General features: G+C 32.9%; 1 protein-coding gene across 2 annotated transcripts; it reads right to left on the reverse strand.

Annotated features, from left to right (window-relative positions):
• Window positions 1-446: 446 nt before the first annotated feature.
• Window positions 447-13,545, reverse strand: MAN2B1_2 (Lysosomal alpha-mannosidase; the record flags this gene model as incomplete). 2 transcript variants are annotated; one of them, XM_051212555.1, is made up of 5 exons in its annotated part: window positions 447-1,453; window positions 3,424-3,753; window positions 5,460-5,652; window positions 8,545-8,636; window positions 8,682-9,684. In XM_051212555.1, the coding sequence occupies 5 exons, from the start codon at window positions 9,091-9,093 to the stop codon at window positions 912-914; spliced, it is 1,569 nt and encodes a 522-aa protein (XP_051072744.1). The 2 variants fall into 2 exon arrangements, with proteins under 2 accessions (XP_051072744.1, XP_035588555.2); XM_035731132.2 differs by adding an exon at window positions 12,334-13,545 and having other exon boundaries at window positions 912-1,453; window positions 8,545-9,525.
• Between the last annotated feature and the right edge of the window lie 4,403 nt (window positions 13,546-17,948).

Here is a 17,948-nt window from a genome sequence, read left to right on the forward strand (position 1 = left end):
GAATGAGTCACAAGCCTGTAGTGATCTACTTTTATCAAGAGAACGCGATTGGTGTAATGGAAACAGTTATTATTATAACCGATTGTATCAAAGATTGTTTTACTGTACTTGTTTGTTTCGCTGTACCAAAATGCATACATTCTTCCGTTGATTGTGACCTTGCGCGAACTGGGTTACGCTCAGTAACCCCACTTGTAAACCTTGGCACGATCTCGGTATTCTTTCGATACCACGAGATCTCCAACAAATACATCTTGACTACAGTCATCAACTGCCTTCTGATACTTGGCACTATAAAGACGTCAAGACTGTTGAACAATTCAAAAACAGTCTAGAATATATTCAACAACAAATATATTAACAACAATGACATATTCATTCATGTTTATTAGTTGTTTAAATCTTTTCATTAATATTTAGGACTGTAATTGATCAATCACTTTTTAGCATATGCATTGATAATACCTATGATAATTAGGAGTATTTGAGTTATAGTACGAACTACGAATCCCAGAAATAAAGTAATCGGATCAAGAAGTACTAGATAAGCACAAACGAGTGTACTGTATTTTGAATTCGAAATCAAGCATTCAACAAGTACAAAGGAATAATCAGTTCATTCAAACACCACAATACCTTAAATCACAAGTATTATTATAAGTAAAGATGGATAGTGATTAACATTGGAATCCAGATACATCCTCCATTCACAACATGTCCCAAATCGAAAGAAACACACATTCTAGATCTCATTGTTAATCATCATCAATCTCTGCTTATATAGTCTTATAGTCAATTGTATTATCAAATGAAAAGTAACAACATTGTTTATCAAATCATCATCATAGAATGACCATACATTTGTTGATCTCTATTAATTTATACTTTATAAACTTATTTCAATGAGGAAATTATATAGAATCATTTATTTCATAACTTAATAGGTATGTCATTATTTTATCTGGAGGTAGTTTCAAACTAATACTCGATGAGTTCATTTCATAGTTTTTTACGACACCTTGAGATATTGGTTCCGTTGGCCAATGTAGTCTATGTAATATAACATCTTCTTTTAATCGATCAGCTGTTAATATCATCTCTGTTACATCAATTATTGTAATACCATAGAATAAATGTGTAACATCTATCTGTGTATATTCAGAATTATTCAATGTATGCATATTTTCAAATCTGACAAGAAGTTGTTTTTTACATTCTGCTTTGTCAACAATATTTAAAGGCCATGATATTAAACTAAGCAAATGTATGTTATTCGGTAAAGATTTTGTAATTCCACTCCATCCATTAAAATGATTTGATAAATTCAATTTATTCACTGGAATAAACATTGGAAGGATTGGTCTACGCATTGTTTGAGCAATCATTCGATCTTCATATTCAATGAAATATAATTCATCAAATCGTATTTTATGTGTACCTCGAACAATTAAACCTATTAGGTAAAAAAGAATATAAGTGAAATTACTGTATTCAGTGTCAAGTATTTATCATATAGAATATAATAGATTATAATTATGGTGTGTGCTACTTATATTCACATAAGTAGCATATGATGTTAGTCGTAAACAGAAAGTCTGGAAGCAGAGAGACAAGAGGATCGAACGGTAAAGAATGGAAACAGGATGCAATTTGTATGAAAATGCAAGAACAATGAAGTCTGAGTCATTTTGAGACAATTGGTGGATATTTTGCAAATTACGTATTTACTTTATGATTGTTAGATTTTATTAACATGTCCTGTAATTTGATGTCGAATACATTTGATTGTCCCCACTAGTGTTCTGTTCACAACAATAGTAACCCAGAGGGAATTCAAAGTATTGTCAAATAATTAGTGATAATCGGGTAGATATTGACTACTGTCAACCATTCAACCTCAATTAGAGAACAGTGTGACATAAATTCATTCAAATGTTTAAACACGTTATGGGTGTGGTCCATGAAATCTCATCATAACACGAGATATAAGACAGATAGATGGAGAGAGAGAACATGGAATTGGTTCTTTTCTCAAAAATAGTACATTGAATTTAGTGATGTAGTGAGTTTTTTGGAATTATAATTGTGTGAAACTAACGTCTGTGACCAAATAACTAAGCTATGAAACTCCAAATGATTAATGTTATAATGGACGAGAACACAAGTGAGGGATAATCAAATGTAAATTAACACAACGTTACAGAATATCTTAGTCAAATCTAAAAACCATACAGTGAATCCTTCATTTGCAAAATGTCAATCAATCATTTCAGACTTGATTGTTTCTTCGTTACCATACTATTCATTCTCTGTTCTCGTTCTGTTTTCTTTGATCTTCTTAATTTTCTGCCTCCAAGCGTTTCACTGTCGATTGATGATACATACTACTTTTATATATCGACATCAATAGCACACCACACTATGATCGATTGGTTCCTTATGCTGAGAATCACATATTAATGATGAAAAAATCTAGCACTAATTCATAAATATTATTAAGCGTAGTTCTCATCTAGAAAAGAAGATATATCTTACATGATCTGAGTTGTTATGGTAACCATAATCTACAATTGTACACCACGGTTAACTCAGGTTAAAAAATTGTGACAGTGAAAAAATTATAGGTTACTTATTTACAATCAAACAACTTCAAGGTCAGAATTTTCAATACAAATGTCAAGGCAGTTCTACTGTATCAGGTGGAAACCTGGAGAACTACGAAAGCCACCATTCAGAAGATAAAAGTATTTATTAACAGTTGTCTACGTAAAATACTTCAGATCCGTTGGCCAGACACTATTAGCAACAACCTAGTGTGGGAGAGAACAAACCCGATCCCAGAGGAGCAAGAGATCAGGAAGGAGCGTTGGAAGTGGATAGGATACACATAGAGGAAAGCACCCAACTGCGTCACAAGACAAGCCCTCACATGGAATCCTCAAGGGAAAAGGAGGAGGGGAAGACCAAAGAACACATTACGTCGAGAAATGGAGACAGGTATGAGAAGAATGAACAACAATTGGATAGAACTAGAAAGGAAGACCCAGAACAGAGTGGATTAGAGAATGTTGGTCAGCGGCCTATGCTCGAGGGTAACAGGTGTAAGTAAGTAAGGTCAGTTTATAACGCAGCGCGTTGTTATGAAAGAGAACTGTACGGAACTGGTGTTTATCAATATAACACGGGTTCCCCTTTTGGATCCTTAGAGTTTGTGAAACTCAGTATACCGGTTGTAAAAGAATGTATGTTTATATTTAGGAGCTTGACTTTATGGTATGAATACAAATAAGTAAGTAAGTAATTCTTGACTATTAGTCATTTCATAAAACCGTTGCACACTTTACATTGGTTGATAATACGTAAAGCATATTCATCTTATCTTCTATAAAACCATTGTCTATTTACACTTTAAATGATACTTACCTTTATTGTCTAATCCTAATTCCATTAATGGTTCATTTACACCTAAATTATCATCATAAACTGTTTGACGATGTAGCATCAATTCTAATTGACCATCTTTTAAACTTGTTCCACCATGACTACGATCTGTATAGATTGCTAAACCAAATAGAATTTTTTCATTTAACCATTCAAGTAAAATATTTTTAATCATAATTCTATTGACAATTGGATAATAATTACCAGTAATATTTTGTATTTCATGATATTGAATTGGTAGACTCCAATCATCTCTGCGATTACGTAAACGTTTTATTAAACGTCTACCAGATGAATCTGTGAAGAATTCACCTTAATGATAGAAATAATTTGAAATTTAAGATATCAGTTAAACAAACCATAAAGTAATATTCATAGAGGTTTTGTGGATATTATAGTAATTTGATAGTTGAATTCATGAGTCAATTAATGCTAGACCACCATGAAAAACGTGGAAGCACTGGACAACCGTTTCACCCTAGTATGGGACTCCTCAACAGTGCGAATCTACGATCCGGCCTCGCGAGTTTTGAACCCAGGACCTATCAATATTACTGGCGAGCGCTTAACTTCTAGACCACTGAGCTGGTGACGCAATTTTGTGGGTTGGTTCAAGTTAGACATTAACACTATCAGATTCCGGCTCAGTGGTCTAGATGTTAGACGTTCGCGCGCGATAGACTGATAGGGCCTGAGTTCTAATCTCGCGAGACGGGATCATGGATACACACTGTTGAGGAGTCCTTCCAGGTTTTCCATGGTGGTCTAGTGTTAATTGACTCATGAATTCAACTGTCAAAGTAATATTCAGAAACTATTTAATTTCAAACAATCGAGGTAAATACTAAGAACGTTTTCCTATATACCATAGGTTTATGTAACCTGACCGAAGTTATGATTATATTTGAAGGTAATCTTATCTATAAACTAACCTCAAATTAGAAATTGTTTAGGTTCTCAAAGAGAAGTGAACATATAATTTTTCATAGCTCGGTTGCAATCTATAAAGAATTGACTGTGATTGAAGATTCTAAACCTAATTTCAAACTTAGTAGTCCATAGGTTCCATACTTTCTTTAAAACGTAAGTTTTCTTTTGGAGTTCGATCAGTAGTGAAATTGTTGATATGCACTCCTGATGAATTTCAGATTGCAATGAGACAACTAATCTACTACGTCTCATGTTTATCTTGTTCATATGTAATGATCACTATCAACTGAAATTTCAATTTTATGATACAGTCTTATAAATATCCACAATCTGTTAAATTATACAAACTAATATAATTTCAATGATCTGCTATTGATGAGCAACACTTCTTGAATGTGTGAATTCTTTTAGCACTTTATACGTTGAATAAAAAGAGTTGCATTAAGTGATTTCAGTTTACGGTTGAGAACTAGTTTCGAGAGGGAATTTTCGGAAATCTAGTGAGAAGCCTTGGCCAGTGGACATCAACCGTGTGGGATGTGAGACAGTTACTCACAGAAGACAATGAAACATGGTCTCATAATATCATAGATCGATTGAAATTAGACATTAACACCGATAGGTTCGGGCTCATCGGTCTAGCGGTTGGGTGATTGAGTGAGACCATGTGTGGGATTATGTATTTGCACTTCTGAAGAGTCCCATACTAGGACGTCCAGTACTCTGAGGTTTCTAATGATCATCTAACACTGATCGGTTCATGATTTGAATCAGTGATTTCGGTTGGTTTCTAGGTATTATTATTTTTACACTGAATAATCATTGAGTAGCGGTCACGATGAAGTTCGCTCAATTCGCAGAGGCGACCGAATAACATAAATGAATATTGGATACGTGAACGCCAATCCGTGTTTTTCACATATTTTATCTTACTTTGAAGTACTCCTAATACATTGTTCAGTGAAGTATGTGTAATAGTATTGTAGAAAAAACATTGTCTTTGTCCTGTTAACGAAAGTCTATAAATATTTTAATCATTATTTCGAAGTATATAACATTATGACTCGTTAAATAAGTATTCGCCATACCTGTATCACGATATTGAACATTATTTCCATCGATAGTATATCGTATTATAGTTTCTCGACCAATCATATCAGATGGAAATGAACCAACCGTCCATTCAACTTCTAATTCTCCATTATGGTAAAGACGTACAATCATAGAAGCCCATGAAGAATATTCAATATAAGCTTCATCGACTAAAGTTCCACGTGTTATCTTTAAATATTCAAATAATGTAAAAAAGAATATGAAAGGAGAGATTTGTAAATCTTTGCTTCTTTTTTATTTTCATCACTAGGATGATCAATGTCAGTATATAATTTGAATAGAAACAAATATGTACACTCCATGAGTCCCATAAATTCTGAATCATACTGCTATTATTATTACTACTACTACTACTACCTTCCATGCGTCAGTAATACTCTCAGCTTCTCTTTACAGTGGTTTCATAATAGATTTCCAGTTAGTTGGTCACTCGTAGTCATAGAGACTTGATGAATTAATCATTTTCGAAGTATAAACTAATCAAATAGACTAATAGAAATCATTTATCGTCAAATATGTTATGTAATCTGATTCAGATTGAATCCATGTAGCTCATTTCTTCTCTGAAATTGCCACTGATATTGTTTATAGATATGTTGGCAAAAGATCTATAATATAATCGACATATTCAGAGAATTATTAGCATTCTAAGTCATTTACTCTTTGTTCATCAATTATAACTTTAACATAATAGTGAAAATTTAATGGTAGTTCTGATAAGCTAAACAATGAACGTAGGATGAAATGTTAATTGTAGGACTTGTTTTCTACCTACATGCTGTACATATTGGCAACTATTGTCAAACCGTATCTTCAACCTTAAAGTAACTTTTGTTGCTGTGGTGATGGTAACATTCTGTGTACTTTTATTACAGACATTGTTACTAATCATTAAGTTTCTAAATTTAATCTCATTCAGTGATTGAACATATTCAGGATATATTTTAAGGAAACATTCATTCTGTATATATATTTTTTCCAGTCTAACTTTTAGTAGCCCGGAATCTGACTCCAATTGGATCAATTCTGATTGCTATTGTGATACACGTCACCAATCCCCGTAAATAATCATCGAGTTAAACCGCGTTAGTGAATAGTGGAATTAATATAAGTCAAATACGAGAATGGAATTTCGAATATGTGTATATTTCATGCACTCATTATTGATTTGAACAGGCAGAGGGAAGAGGGAAACAGGTAAGTGAGCCAACTCCATTTAATCAGGCTTTAATCAAAAATAAGATACAGATATGTGATGAGTAGGGTAAGATGTACACACACACACGCTCATATAGAAATAGCGAGGATTGATAAGCGAATAATGAACACGATCTATGTGTGATTCAAGAAGAATGGGATAAATGGGCTTGTCCAGAAGCTAGAATAAGGTATATGGGCCTTAACATAGTAACCGGCACTACATATTTCTTGTAATTATGATATTAATAAGTAATATATAAATTTTAATAGAAATATCATAACACTATTTAAAATCTGATGTTGAATGATATGGACTCGAAGTGAATTGGAAGCATCAATGTCAGTCAGTCAGTTACAACGTAGGACTAGGCACATACTTGCATTGGTTCAAGTTTCCATACCGCATTAGCACAGCATGACGAACACCGGGTCCATAGAAGCAGTTAATTCAGTCGTGGTAATATATAAAAGAAAGATTGCATATAAGGATATAGTACAGGAAGAGAGAATTAGTTGCTAGAAAGAAAGATATGAAGCGATTTTAACCTTATCGTTTAAAATAAGACAAAAAGTGTATACACGCACACCATTGTGATCGATTCTGAGCCAGGTCACCAAGAGTCTCCAACCATTGATTACGATAGTCACGTGGACCTCAACCAAGTAGTCTGCATCTCCCAAATGGCTAAGACTAGAAGCTAGTGACTTCAAGTACTGATGCCAAGCATTAATGTACTCAAGTTTGAAAACAAAAAAATGATTAGTTTACTTAAACAAATTGAAACATGAAGTTTAAGTGATAGACTAATTTACGACAAATTTATTATGAAGCTGAAATATGATGATATAATAATGAAAACAAAAATATGACACTTCTTTTATACATAAGATTTATCCAAGTACATTATTATTATTATTATCATTATTATTATTGTAGTGAACTAGAACACGTGGGGACAATCAAATGTACTTTAACATAAAATTACAGAACAACTTAGTAAAATCTGAGAACCATACAATGAATACTCCATTTGCAAATTGTCAATCAATCGTCTCAGACTTGATTGTTCCTTCGTTTCTACATTAATTATTCTCTATTTTCATTTTCTTCGATCTTCTTAACCTTCTGCCTCCAGGCATTTCATTTTCGATTGGTGATATATGCTACTTATATCTGTCGATATCAGTAGCATATACTACATTCTTAATATCAAGTTATGTACCTCGAGTACAGAACAAATGTTTTCGTCTACAGTATACATATCCTTAGCCATTTTACTATTATATCATTTTAATAATTTAACATTAATATATAAGTCTTTCTTCTCTTTTTTCATTATTTCTCTTATATTCATGATTGTAATAATTGTAATAATTTCAATAGTTGAGATCATATAGTCAACTGAAGTTAAGTCACCATGGAAAACCTGGAAGCACTGGATGGCCGTTTCATCCTAGTACTAGACTTCTTAGCAGTGTGCATCCACCATCCTGCCTTGCGAGATTGAAATCCAAGACCTACCAGTCTGGCGCGCGAACGCTTAACCTCTAGACCACTGAGCCGGCAGGTATCCAATAGTGTTAATGTCTAACTTAAAACAATCCACGAAATTGCGCCACCGTCCAGCAATGACTTCAATGAGCTGATGTCTCACAACAGACCTGGTTGAAATCGTGGGGGGGGCGGGATCGTGAATGCGCACTGATGAGTAGTCGCAGACTAGTAAAAAACGATCGTCCAGTGCTGAGAAATTTTCCATAATGGTCTTGCATTTATCGACTCATGATTTCAACTATTGAATTTACTAAAATCTCCACAAAACCCCTTCTGATAATAATATAAAACAATCAATAACTTACTATTCCATGAACTGAATCAAATTTATTCGCACTTGAATTAGATTTTGGTAAAAATACATATGCACCAGATGATTGTGGTCCATTTGTTTCACCTATATAATACATTAATTCAATGTGTAATTTTATTGGAATATCACTTTTAATAGGGTTTATTATAATTTGAACATAATTATCAAAATCATTATAATGTAGTTGTAATTTCATAGTTTCTGTAACAATAAAAGGAATTCTTAGTGTTGTACTTTTAAATGACGATGATGTCGACGATGCTGACGATGATGTTGATGATGATGATGATGATGATGACGTACGATTAATCATGAAATAAAATAGATTCAACCCAACTGGTAATATATTTTTAGGATTGAATAATAATTCATAATTTAAACGATGTGTTGAAGATTGACGTTCAGGGATTTGAATAGTTCTTTGATTAATTAAATTTAGTTGATAAGGTAAAGATTGTTGTGATGGATTACGAAGATCTTTTAATATAATTTGATATTTATTTAATGAATTATTATCAATATTATTATTATTATCATTCATTGGAATATATACAGGGAAACGTATCCATACATTGGATTGTATCCAACCTAATGGATTATATAACAGAATCAAGATACCATCGTCATCATCATCATCATCATCAATGGTGTGATGATTATGTAACTGATAATATTCTGTTGCATTACATAAACTAATATTTAATAAATCACAAAATATTAAATTGAATTGATTATTGATATTGAATTGATTGATTGGCAATAGATTCCTATAGGAATTATTGATCACTAATTGACATGATTTTGTTGCATTATATAAATGCCATGCATAATCGTTAGTTACATGTTGTTTAGCAGTACCAGTTACAGCATCATGATGTTGTAAGATACCAATTACGTTGCGTAAACGATTTACATTTTCATCATTATCATGATGATACTTTTTAGTTAAAATATGATTTGCAAATAAATGAATCTATTTCATTGAAGAAAAGAGAAGAAAACAAAAGCAAAGAAAAAGTAGCGGAAGAAAAACAAACAAACAAATGAGGACGTGAAAAGTGATAAATCAGAAAAAAAAGAAAAAGAAAATTTGGGTAGATTATTGTATTTAAGAATTTAGAGAACTATTATAACCATCCACTAAGGATTTATAAATAGTTGTTTCATATAAGATACTCAATATCCATTGGCCGGATGTGATCAGTAGGCCTTAGTATATATGAAGAAAAAAACAAGATCATCAGCCAAATCACACTTGATGGAGAAACTCTGGACTAGGTGGAATGTTGTACGTACCTCAGATGCAGCATCAATGAACAAGAAATATCTGATGCAGACTTAAATGTGAGGATGAGCAAAGCAATTACAGTATTCTTACATTTGAACAACATATAGAACTCAAAACAACTGTCAATCAATATCAGAGTCAAAATACTCAATATGAATGTCAGGATAGTTTTACTGTACGGAGTTGAAACCATCATCAAGAAGGTACAAGCAACTATAAATGGTTGTCTACACAAGATAATCAATATCCGTTGGCCAGATACCATCAGCAACACCCTACTGTGGAAGAGAACAAACCAGCCTCCAGTTAAAGAGGGAACTAGGAGAAGACTTTGGAAGTGGATAATACATATATTGAGGAGATTACCAAATTACATCACAAGGCAAGCACTAACTTGGAATCTTAAAATGAAGCGGAAAAGAGGAAATCCAAAGAACACACTACGTCGGGAAATGGAAACATATGTGATTAACAACTGAAAAAGATTTCTCAGGATAGAGTTGGATAGAGAATGCTGATAGGCGGCCCATGCTCCCCCATGAGGGTTAACAGGCGTAAGTAAGTAAGTAAGTATGATTTTTAATAGATCATTTCCTTAAAACTCCCGTAACCTTTTCAAATCCTAGTTAACTATTTTCTTAGATCCTTTACAATTTTTTGTAGCTGATGAAGAACCATAAACTAAAATGAATTCATCTTATTCTGATATGCTCATTAGTGACTGGCTTCAAGATATATATCCTGGAGTTCTAGTGAGAAGCAGTGACCAGTGGAGTTCAACCGGGTCAGTTGTGAGGTCGTAACTCACTGATGACAGCGGTAGATGTGTCGCTCAATTTCGTGGATTAGTTGAAGTTAGACATCAACACCATTGGATGGTCTAGTTGGTTAAGCGGCTGGCGCGAGACTGATAGGCCCTAGGTTCGAATCCAGCGAGGCGGGATCGTGGATGCGCACTGCTGAGGAGTCACACAATAGGACGAAACGGCCGTCCAGTGATTCTAGGTTTTCCATGGTAATCTAGCTTCAATTGACTCATGATCTCAACTGTTTAAATTATTCAGTTTTATTTTATTTTCCTTGTTTTATTCAAATATGTAAAGGCAACTGATTATATGAGAGTTGTCAATTTATATAGATTTCTATCAACATTATATCACTGTACAAAACTATTCATTATTAAAAACTGATTTTCATGAAAATCTTCCCCAAAAACAGTTTATATCATGAAAGAGGTTACCAAGTGAAGAAATAGGGTAAAGTGGGAAATATTATACATTAACTGTATCTCAATATGAGACCACACTATCATTCATTAATGAAAGAAATAAAATATATTGATCTTCATGATAAACACACTAATAGTTCATAATTGAGTTAAGATTCACTATGCTACTCTATATAACTTTAATCGATTAGTAATGTTACGTAACCACTGACTTATGTTAACAGTAAGAAACTAATTTATTTTTTGAATCGTTTGAATTAACGAATCAAGGGGTCACATCAGAGCTTCAAGAAATCCAAATTGAAGCTTACTTGCGAATGGAAGCACATTTATTTGGGAAGATGAACACTATTTTGAGGGGAAAAAAAGGTTAATGAGCCGTTTACCATCATTGAGCATACAACAGATAGATAGTTTTAGAGTATACTCTTTACGTTCACTTGGTGTTGTTTACATGTATCTTCCCATTGTTATTTAGGACTACAATTTTTCCGTCTCATGTTGGTATATATATGAATCCTGTGAGGACTTCGTCGATATTTTCCTGAAGTCACAAGCTTTATAAGCAAAGGTAGATAGTGGCTAGGACAAAATGTGCATCCTGGATTCCACCGCTAGCCACTATCCATCTTTACTTGTACTCCTCATGTGTTCTAGAAAGAATAGATTCTTCAAGTATGTTATGTTATGTTATTTTACTGATATTCATCTGTGATATAGGATATCATGTTTCAAAATAAACTTCATCTAATCATTTTTAAGTAAATGAAATCCGTTGTGTGAATACAATCGGTTCTAGTTATGTATTACATATTACATGTACGTCATAACACTTTTCCATTCATAGTTTCACTAAATATGAGTGAATAAGATACAAAACTCTTAATGAATTACATAATTAATTTAAGGGTTGTAGAGATTGTAAAGTTTTTGATTGAGTTCATAAACCACCATGGAGGATCTGGAAGCACTGGACGGCTGTTTCGTCCTATTGTGGTTCATGATCTCAATCAAAAAGAATTTTTATATAACAAAAATCAACACTAATCAACACTGAAGTGTATATAAAGCTTAAAGGTAAGATTATTTATTTATCATTTGAAACCAAAAACTACTAGAACATAACTTGATAAATGGGAAAGAGAAATACATAAAGCAAAATAATAGCCACTATCCAACAGATTTTTCCCTATCTAATATGAATTGAACCATCAGTTCCCCTTTCCCCTCAAAAAAATGCATAGCAACAACTAGAAGTTACTTACTTGTTCACATATTGATAATAAATTTGATGCTTGACGTACATAATATTTTAATGCTGGTCGACTTGTATAATAACCTGTCCAATATGAATGTGGACCACTAGCATATGGAAAGAAATCACCACAACGACGATTGATTGTACCGATTCGATTAAATTCTTCATTCACTGCTTTTGTATAACATGCTGGTGTAGAATACAATAAATTAATCTTACTCCCATATAATTGTTGTTCATTCACATACTTAATTAATTTATCCATATTATTATAATTGAAATGAGCATTCTCATATGTAAAATCACAACCCATTAAAACCATTATATGATTCGTTTGATATGCTTTAGATATCATATGAACATAGTCTATAAATTTCTTTACAATACTATCAACATTATATTCTGGAATATATGGATTATCTACAATTGTATTATCTGGATATTTATCATCTAATTCTAAATTAGGTGGATAACAATAAGTATCATAAAACATTCCAGTAAATAAACCATATAAACTACTATTATTTATATTAGTAGTAGTATCCCATAGAACTTCTAATTGTTTTAATCGTTTACGTTTTTGTTTTTCACGATAATCTATACGTTGAAAATAGACAGCATCAAAACCGGCATCTTGAAATAAATCAGAATGATCACGTGAATGTCCAAATGGATCAATTTGCCATGCAACTAATGGACGTCCACATTCACCAAATAATTCTTTTAATATAATATGTCCATAAGTTAATTGATCAATTGCATCAGAATAATAAACAGTTGCTTCATCTGCCATACTCCAACCACCTAAAGCAAATTGTAATTGTCCAGATTGAATTAAATCTTTCACTAAATGTTTTATTTCATTTGATTGTACTAACCACCATTTATAAAAATAAACTATTTCAACATAAGTAAATTTACGATGTGGATGATGAGCTAAAGCCGAGATAACACTATCTAAAATATATTGTACACCAGCACGTTGAATTGTGCTATTAGCACCATAATAATATTGATCAACTGTTTTTAACCAGCCAACATCATCATGTGTATGCGGTATTAAATGAATATTAAGATATCCCGGTTTTCCCGTGTCACATGATTCATAACCACATTTAGATGAAGTGAAATATGTTAATAGATCATGGAAACTAATACTATGACATTGAATTGTGTAAACTACTAATATAAGTAGTATCATTGGAAGTCTTATCATCATTGAATATGTTGCTACTGTAGATACATTATGAATATGGAGATTAAAGAGAAAAAAAAATAGGGTAATGATTTGTTACTAAAACTATGAAAATATACTAAGTTCAGCTTGAGTTTTTTTGAATTTCTTATAATTGATTGTTTAACATAACTAATGTCATTGGTTAATTGTTTGTATAAGGGTGTAGTCGAAATTCAAATTAACCACTTGTATAATTAATTGTTCATTTTACGCTTCATTGTGAAAAATCGTTTAGCTAATATATCACTTTGTGACTATTCTACTTATTAGATTATTTGGTGACAAATACCTGACAGATTTATGTCATTATATTAATGTTCGAATGGGTAAATCCTCGTTCAGGTCACCAACTAAGAGTGATTAAAATTCAGGATTGAATCAAACCTCTTAAACAAGCTGGTGGCTGTCTGAACTCAATAATTTAGTGAGTAAAATTTTGAAATTCAGTGCGAAGGATAACTGGATTACAGTCTCGAGCTTAGATACAGGTTTATCCAGCTGATGAGCTCACTACCAATCACAGTCAATCTATTCTTTAAGAATAACTTTAGTATAATACGCTAATATTGATATGAAATAAATCCTTTGCTATTTGATTTCATAGCAGTTATTTATTACTTAAAATTAAATTACTAAATGTTAGTATCAGAAGGGGTTTGGTGGATATTATAGTAATTTTAATAGTTGAGATCATGAATCATTTTAAGCTAGACCACCGTGGAAAACTTGAAAGCACCGGATGGCCGTCTCGTCTTACTGTGGGACTTTTGAACTGTGCGCATACACGATTACGCCTCACAAGATTTGAACACAGGACCTATCGATTTCACATGCGAACGCCTTACCAATAGACCACTGAGCCGGTCGATATCCAACGATGTTAATGTCCAACTTCAAATTATAGCCATTTAATTCCTTTACAACGACCATATTCAAATCGACTGTTACGCGTGAGAATTTATAAATCTACAACTCCCTTTGTAATATTAAATGTGAAATTCATCATTCAGTGGTTTAAATAACATCACAGTTTTTAGAGTAATTTTGATTCATTCGAAACATATATGTTGCTTATGATTGACAGTTCATATCTCAGCACAATGAGCATGTCGAGAAGTCTATTTGAAACCTTTCTATCGCTTTATTCAGCTTATACGAGTTGAATGCCCTAGTACGGCCGAGAGTGGTGAAAGTCCGCTCTCCCTCTCCAAATGCTCTCACATGGCCACGCGTATATAGCCTCTGCCAGGGAAGTTCTAATAACTGCCTTCTCGCGGCATTACTGTTGTTTACGAAATTGAGAGGACGAAAAGCGAATGTCCGGCGCTTTAACCAGCTTGATGGACACGGAATTTTCACCTAGGGGAGTTGGAAGACCCTGATTCCAACCTCGTTTGTATGTATATGAGCGTATTATGTGTATGCATTTCATATCCTACTTACCGCATGTCTGTAGATTATTTTTATGTGACTATAAATATTAACTATTGGTCAAACGGAGTTGGCTCACATGATTTCTCAATAGCGCGTAATTTCGCTTCATCCCTTTAGATTCCTATCCAGATCAGTGAGTGTATATATTCAAAACTTCATTCTCCTATTTCACTTATTTAATTTCATTATACACTAACGCGATTTAAGTCGATAATTTTTTACTAGAATAGTCAGGATGTTTATTTCAACAATCAATCATACGATATTACTGGAGTCAGATCACGGGCTACAAAAGTGGTAAGCCCGTCGACAACTTCGTCCGATTTATTATATGTGAAAATTATATTTGAAATATTCTCAGCGATTGAAATTTAACTAATTCCAACGTTTCGTCCAGCTAACTTGTCTGGACTTCTTCAGGGTAATAATCAAAATCAAAATTATCAAAGAAATATATAGCTTTTAACAATCAGGATTATACTGTGTTAAACCAATCATATTTGGGTGTTGATTTTTTGTAAAATAGGATAAAATGAGTCAGTTGACTACAAATCATGTGATGAATTCAACTACATGGAAATACTTAATTGAGTAACAAATCGTATGTGTGTGAGTGTGTATGTATGTATGTGTGAGAGATTGATGTTTATCCAAAATCTCTGATGGTCAAATCTCCAGACAATTCTATTCGGTCAATCAAAGCGGCGATATCAGCCACTAGAACATTTATTAGAGAACTTATACACAAGGCCACTATGAATTTGGAGGCACAACGTTCAAGGGTTTGTAATATCGATGACATATTGTCAGTTATCGCACCGAACGAAATAAGATCATATATAATTGAATTTTTCAAACATAGAGAACAATTTTATTATCAATCATCAAAACAACGACAAATTAGGAAGTTTGAAAAACTATTGAAACATTCATCAAACACCAAAGTTCAACAGACGGAAAATAGATCTAACACAAATGATATGAATAAAATAATTGTTAATTTATCGGATAGACCTCTCAACCCACATGAAATATCATTACTCAAAAAGGGTCTCAACTTCAATATAAATAGACATAAATTAACACCTTTCAATGTTATACCAACAGTAGAACCAGCGCTGAATATACTCCCGAATGATACAGCGAATGAACTGAGGAATAAAATAATGAACACATTATTACATCAGAAACCTCACAACCCTAACATAAATAAAAATGAACATTACGCATTAAAACAGCTGAGAGAGGACAAAACGATCATAATAACGAGAGCAGATAAAGGTAATACTACAGTTATTATTGAATAAAACAGAGTATGAGAACAAAGCCAAAGAACATCTACAAGAGGGTCCATATGAACAAATCAAAGAAGCGAAAAGTAGAACAACTCTTAATAAACTCAAGGCGCAAACTAGCAAACTCTTACAGTCATTAAAAGCTAAGCTAGGATCGTCCTTATGGTTTATGTTATATCCAAAGAGTTGTAATCCATGCAGATTTTATGGGCTACCAAAGATCCACAAGAATAATACTCCACTAAGACCAGTGGTAGACTATACAAATTCACCGACTTACAATCTAGCTAAATATTTAGCTAAGATTCTCAAACCATATGAAAAACGAATTAATCATGGAATTAAAAACTCTATGGAATTCAAGAATTTAATTGATACCATCGATATAGAAGAGGACGAAATAATGGCAAGTTTTGATGTATCTTCCTTATTCACTAATGTACCTATCAGTCGAGCTATGGATATTATCAATGATTGTTTAGAATCTGATTTAGATTTGAATTTACGATGCCCATTAGATCCATCAGAGGTTATAAAATGCTTAGAATTATGTTTAAGATCTACCTTATTCATATTTCGAGGTCAACTTTACAGACAGAAAGAGGGTATAGCAATGGGCTCACCAGTTTCTCCGATTGTAGCGAATTTATTCATGCATTCCCTAGAAACTAGTGCAATCGCAAAGAGTTTATGTCCACCAAAGTTATGGTTAAGGTATGTAGACGATATTTTTATTATCAATAAACGGGATGGTATGGAAGAACTATTTAACAATGCAAACAGCATTTCTGAAAACATTAAACTAACTAAGGAATTAGAATCAGTTGACCACAAACTAGCATTTCTAGATTGTCTGGTTGAACGTCGACACAATAATAAGTTAAAAATAAATGTTTACAGAAAATCAACGCATTCCGAGAGATACTTGGATTTTAATTCGGCCCATTCACAGAGCACGAAAATTAATGTGGTAAAAAATCTAATGAACAGAAGTACTAAGATTGGTACAGACAAGGAAGACCAACGAACCGAATTAAATAAAGTATTTTCTACTCTTAGGGATAACAACTACCCAAAAAGGTTTTTAAAAAAGATTATTAAAAATGAAAGAAAAACTAAACTAGAAAGTATACGAAAAGAATGGAAGTACACCGTAGTCATACCTTACCGGAGTGAAACATCAGAAGAAATCAAACGGATTCTAAACAAACATGATATAAGAGTGTATTTTAGAGCAAATAACACATTAAGATCGACATTGGTGAAAGTTAAGGACAAGTTAGCAAAGGAAGAACAACAGAACATTGTGTATGAGATTCACTGTCATGACTGTAATGCTACCTATGTTGGAGAAACATCCAGGCAATTAAATGTAAGATTGAAGGAACACAAACAATGCTTGAAAAATGTTCCAAAATCCTCGGTAGATTTAAAGAAACTTGAAAATAAGTCAGCGATAGCGTTACATGCGTTAGAAACAGGACACAAGATTAATTTTGAAGGGACCAAAATACTTCAGAAAGGTTTTAACACCCATAAAGAAAGATTGACAGCAGAAGCTCTGCATATATGGGCGAACAAGAACAGCCTGAACCGAAAAGATGGTATTCAAATGGCAACTACCTGGCAAATTTCGTTTGACAAGTAAATTTGGAA

This window comes from Schistosoma haematobium, chromosome ZW (genome assembly GCF_000699445.3).
Source record: "Schistosoma haematobium chromosome ZW, whole genome shotgun sequence".
NCBI lineage: Eukaryota > Metazoa > Platyhelminthes > Trematoda > Strigeidida > Schistosomatidae > Schistosoma > Schistosoma haematobium.